The sequence below is a fragment of the Apostichopus japonicus genome, chromosome 18, assembly GCF_037975245.1.
Source record: "Apostichopus japonicus isolate 1M-3 chromosome 18, ASM3797524v1, whole genome shotgun sequence".
In the NCBI taxonomy this organism is placed as follows: domain Eukaryota; kingdom Metazoa; phylum Echinodermata; class Holothuroidea; order Aspidochirotida; family Stichopodidae; genus Apostichopus; species Apostichopus japonicus.
In genome coordinates this window covers 18495228-18501227 of record NC_092578.1, presented here as the reverse complement: position 1 = coordinate 18501227, position 6000 = coordinate 18495228, and the positions used below count along the sequence as shown (strand labels likewise).

At 33.8% G+C, this 6000-nt stretch overlaps 1 protein-coding gene across 12 annotated transcripts in view; it reads right to left on the bottom strand.

The window, feature by feature from the left end:
- Positions 1 to 206: 206 nt before the first annotated feature.
- The window catches only part of LOC139958657 (corticotropin-releasing factor receptor 2-like), a 186622-nt gene continuing 180828 nt past the window's right edge, over positions 207 to 6000 (bottom strand). For all 12 annotated transcript variants that reach the window (XM_071955894.1, XM_071955897.1, XM_071955903.1 and 9 more), the window contains one exon: positions 207 to 2779. In XM_071955894.1, coding sequence (XP_071811995.1) covers positions 2348 to 2779 — 432 coding nt within the window. In that variant the 3' untranslated portion in view covers positions 207 to 2347. The remainder of the gene's footprint in view (positions 2780 to 6000) is intronic.

Genomic DNA, 6000 nt, shown 5'->3' with positions numbered 1-6000 from the left:
AAAATATGAAAAAAACCCTAACCTCCGAAGCACATCAGAACACTTTACCCTCCGGCTAAAAGCGAGATTCTACTAAATTTTTGGCCTGAAAAAGCAATCTATTAAATTATGACATAACGATTTTAATATTCACATCATATTTCATAAGTTTGATTTTTGAGGGCGACAGATTTAATCACGTTAGAAAACGAAATAAGTTCACACAGTCTGACTTGCGCTCATTTAGATGGGCTGCGCGGTTTACACGCCATAGTTTATTATACGCATATTTTCATTCATCATTACAGTTTAACCCAAAGAAAATTTGATCAAAGAAAAGGTTTCAAAAACCCAGCTTGTAATGAGTTGAGCATTTGAAACTATTTACATACTGATGCCGAGATGCTGTACAACTTTATACATAATATAGGCTATAGTTCCACTTAAAGAAAGATAGTTATGGGTTAAAACTTTCAGAAGTTTACATTGTTGGTATAAAAGAAAACAAATTATGGAAAGGCTAGTGGTAAAAATTAAGAGAAAACGATAATTGATAGTAAATATAAGATTGTTCAATTTTTGGTATTATTACACGATAAATGAACAAAATAATATAGTTGTTATTGAGACACTAATTGCACACAAATAAATAAGTTCATTGGTTGCATTCGTCTATTTATAATCTCATGCAGGTTAAATAAAGTTTTTTTGTATCAGTAAAAGTGATTCAGCTAAAAGAACTCTGTAAAGAGTTTAATTACCTAAGAATGATATAAACTACAACAACGTCTAAAAAAGAGAGAAAATGGGAAGTTTTCGTTGATACCATCGACCGTAAAATGACATATCATCCAAATGTAAATATGCATAGAATGGTAGTAAACATCTGTCCACTTTGCCTTTCCGAACGAAAACGAAATTGATCAAAATAATTGAAGAATAAATTTTCAAAACACTCGCAGCTGTTTTGTATATTACTAAGCGTTTTTACCTTCCCACAGGTAAAAAAAAAGAACAACAAATCGGTGTCGCTGTACGAAATACCAATCAATAGCTATTAATACCAATCGATACTTGTCAATACCTATCAGCACTTATTGATACCTAAAATGCATATTAATAACTATCAATACGCATCAATGCCTTTTATATATCTATACATATCAATACCTATCAGTACATATCATTACCTATTTATCTATCATACATATCGATACATATCAATACATAACAACGCCTATCAATACATACTAATACCTATCAATACACATCAACACATATCAAATGCTAATTGCAATAGTCATTTGTGTGACTTCAGTGATTAGCATTCTACATTATCTGGCGATATTACTAAGATGGAAGTTTGTAGACCTAATGATATCAGAAACTTGTTTGCCATTGTCATACCAGGTTATAACGAAACTCCGAAATTTCTGATTCGTTGGAATTGGTTGAACATCCACACTGACACCGGCAATTTTCATAGCGATACATTTTAATTAAAGCGCATATATCTTTACATAAATATAAATATCGAGTGAAGTATTTGAAAAACGTTTTTATGTTTAGTAAAAAAAAATATTGTTTGTTTTCTTGTTGGAATTCGTCTTTCCTACATAAAGAAGTTCTGTTTCTGGGAATCACAGAAAGTGAAAACCTTCCCTGCTGGGAAGTCAACCGATGCAACTTCCCTCTACCTCTTTTTAAAACAGACTAATAAACAACAAACAACATACGAGTCATGTGACCATAGCCTCTTGTAAACGCGGAGAGGCATCAGAATCATAACTTTGTGACGTAAATATGAAGGTAGATGGAATGAAACTGTACATTTTATCGTTCGAAAAAAGATGTTTCCTTCGGAATAAAAATAACCATAATATAAATTAAATTTAACCAGATGAAATTGTAACGTGTCCAAACTGTTAATAAGGTGCTATATCTTTTCAAGTATATAATATTGTATCGCGAAGAATGTGTTGTTTCCAACGCATTGTAAATTAGTAGTCCATCAAATTTGTTAACCTGGTCTCATTTAAACATCCACATATATTTATTTAGAAAAATACTAATGCGTGGTAACATAAAATATGTTGAATATCGTCTACTGTAGGCAGACGTTTTGATAAATTCGAAACATAAACCAATACCACTGGAACGTAATTATAGAACATAATTAAATAAATTCAGCGAAAAATCCTAGGTTAGATCCCCCACCCCTCTTTTTTCAATTTCACAAGTAAACCAACCGTACACAATCGTTTGGTCTACTTCGAACCCCTCCCCCTCCCACCCCAAAATAAACAAGGAGCTACCTTGTTTATTACTAGTCCCTTTCTCAGGAGTGGCTGTCACAACTTACGAATCTTTAAACATCGGTGCCTTTTTTATTGTGTTCCTTTGTATTGTCTTCATGGTCATGTACGACTGTTCTTCCATTTTCATTGATGATTACATTTCCCGCCAAAAGTGGGGAAGATTCTTCTTTAACAGCTCCATTCACAGGGGAGGTGGAAGTGTCCCCAGACGTGACAGACATTTCGTAACTGTTTTCTAGGTTTGAGTTTGTACTAAGCTTTCCATTGCCAAGTGTTTGGGATCCTGTGCTGTGTTTCTGGTTGTTGTTCATGTTCGGGCTCTCTGTGTCCATGTTATAACGTGGTGACTGCACTGTCGTTATCGTAGGAGTGTCGTCCATCCTGGAAATGGTTGTATTAGCAGCATAGTAATCGTTTCTACTCCGAGGACATGGATTAAATCCAAACTCTCGCTCCCATTTCCTCGTAATTACTGATTTAACCTACAAGAGTAAAGAAATTAAAGAATAAGAGTTAAGAAGGCGAAGAAGAAGAAGAACATGGAATAAATTAACTAATTTACATCCGAAAGAAAGATTAGTGAAAACAGGTTACTTCTTTTCCCCTGAGTTTAGATTTTATCTGTCAGATTTGATTTAACAAACCGAGATCAGCTCAATGTTACTACATCTCACGAAAAAACAACAAAACAAATGGTTTCTGTTGAAAGTGAAAATGTAATATAAATATGTTTGAAACAAAGCATCATGACTAAATTTGGCCCGTGACTTCAATGTTAGAGGCTAACCACGGAGCTCATTTCAGCTAATGAAGTTACATTCCTCATGGGACATCTGTTGATTTAATATCTTTAGGAGGGTAAGCATGGATATCACATTCGCAGGCTATTGTACACGAATATTAATTTCGGTGAATGGTTTTGACATACTGACAAAGAACCTTGAGGATAGTGTACATAGCAAGTTTGCAGTTACTGTTACCATAGTATATACGATCAAACTTAAATAGTCAATTTCAACTTTCTGAGAAGTCCGATGATTTTAGTACCGATAGCAACAATAATTTATAAACTAAAGTACATGTAGAACCTTTCTCACGTTTGGTATCAGAAGTGGGATATAGAACTGTCTTACACCTAAATCAGGGGTATAGACCTGTCTTATACCTCTATCAGGATGACAAATAAACAATAATAATATAAAATAGTCATAATAATAGTAATGACCAGCAGTGATTAAAGAGCTAGCATATACGGTGCGTGCGCACTGAAGATACAATTTGGATGCTGCAGAATAATAAGAAACAACTGAAATGTGCAAAGAGAACACTTAAAGTATATCTACGAAAACACCAGAACTTCAGAGTATACGTAAACACCCATTATAACAACAAACCACAGCAGAGTGGTAACTGCGATGTGGCATATCATGTCATTGTGTAGGATTAATCTAGCTGTCATGCTCTAGCAAACTAACATTGCGAAGAAAGTGGTGGGCATTGACCCCAGGAAAAGTGAGTCGTGGTCGGTTTTTGCTTTTGTTTTTGGATTAACTAGACTACCAACTTGTCGCTGGTCTTGGCAGAGACGCTCCAAAAAAGATCGTCGATTTTTTGTTTTTTAAGGTTGTCTTTAATTTTGCGTAAAACGTTTTTAGAAAATGTTTTGGTATACATATATATCTTTAAACCTACAATTTTTGCTACATTTATTTAGGAAGGTGAAATGTCAAATCTTCCATGCCATCTTTAATGAGTCATTATTTGATGACGGTAGTCTTTGTTTTTTAATATCTAATCAGTTATGAAGCAAAAGTCTTATATATAAATAGGAAAACTCATGGGGGTTCACTAAATACAACAACCTTACCAATAATTGGACTAAGGGCCCTAAGTCCTGGTGATGAATAGATCGAAAACTGCGGATGCCTTCCACAATGAAGAGTCCGAAACTGGAGCATGCGCAGCAATAAATGAAAAACGTATCATACCTCTTTCATAGCACTACAGAGCGCTCCAATTATGAAAACAGTTGGTTCTTTAACTATGTTTGTCTGAAATTGTCCATATAATGATATCGAAGATCCTAAATTTGCCCCCAACTATAATTAATTCATTGAATATTTGATTGATATATAGATTGAGTCATGTACAGCTGAATTTCTCTAAACAAATCGGTTCGTGACGTTGAAGTCAGGGACACGTTCTCTTTCTGAGAGCTTTTAATTCTTTCATATTGTTAGTGCAAGTGACTTTTTTATCAAGAAATAAAATAACATAAACTCTTTTGAAATAGGAATCAGCATCTTTATGTATCCTTGAAGTATCCTTGAAATATATTTAAGTATCTTTTAGTATCTTTAAGTATCTTTCAGTATCTTTAAGTATCTTTAAGTATCTTCAAGTATTGTAAAGTATCCTTGGTACATCTGTTAGCGAGAAGTAGCCAAAGATGTTTCTAACATATCATGTAACTGATTCTCATTTGTATGTATATATCTCTCTTTATAGGAAAAACAACACAAAACAACTACCTCGTTATCGTGTTATTACATTTAACAGGTGGTAAATTAAACAAGCTGTGTGGTTTTAAAACAATTAATAATATATCCTTATGCCATTCTTTTACTACAGATATTGGTAATCAAATAAAAAATATATTTATGTAGGCCTTTTGCCCTGTTCTGGATTATGTCATGTTGCAATTCCAATTTTTCGAAGTAGCAAATTTACAATTTCCGTCAATACATCACCTAAAGCATGACCTTTACAGAAAATATCTATTTATATCCCATCCACAATAAAAAATGAAAAAACTGCTCCCTTTCCTGAGCTCTGTTTAGCAAATTCAGAAAACGCGCTAGACATTTGCAATATCGCGTTCTCTTAGTGGCACTTGAGGCAAGAGGCTTCGATACAGCTTCAAAAAATTAATTTCCCTGGCATTCCAACTTCATATTAAGATACTGTAGAGTTCATCTGATACCGTTTGAAAAGGATAAATAAAACCTTCAAGAAATGAGTTGACATCTTACAGAAAGGGTTGATTGATCTCCGTAATCATGAAACGTCTTGTAAAACACTGACAAACATGATTTTCGTCTTTGACGAACTCTCGACAAGTGTGACCTAAAAGTTTTATTGTTTTTGTATGTCTGTGTAAACAACTCCTTTCTATAAACAATGAACAAATGTTTCCTTGGCTTTAACGAGTCTTGAAGGGTGACGTCAGGCAGGAGTCCAGTCGTGATAAATGGAAGAACAAACCTGAAGTAATGTTGCCTTATCTAAGTTTATCTTACAAGAAGGTCAGCTTTAATATAAACTAAACCTTTGGAATGCTCTTTAAAAGCAAACCTGATGATGAAGTCTGCTACTCGGTAAAGTTTTTAAATGTTAATGTTAATTCATTAATTAAATGAATTATAGTTACTCAACCAGAGAATGTCTTTATTAAATTTCATATAAACAATATTTTGAGGACCATTAGATGGCATTCAACACCATTTACCATTGGCAAATTTCATGCTTTCTATAAACTTGTCATTTAAGGTCATAAAAGTCTTTTGCTTTATTGTCTTGTTCTTTGTTTTGCCTATGTGGAACTGACCTAATGACCTGCGTGTTAGACTTAATGATCCAGCCACTTTAAACGTAGAAAGTATTACTTTAAAACGTCACAGGGAAGTATTGCTTTGTTATGTGT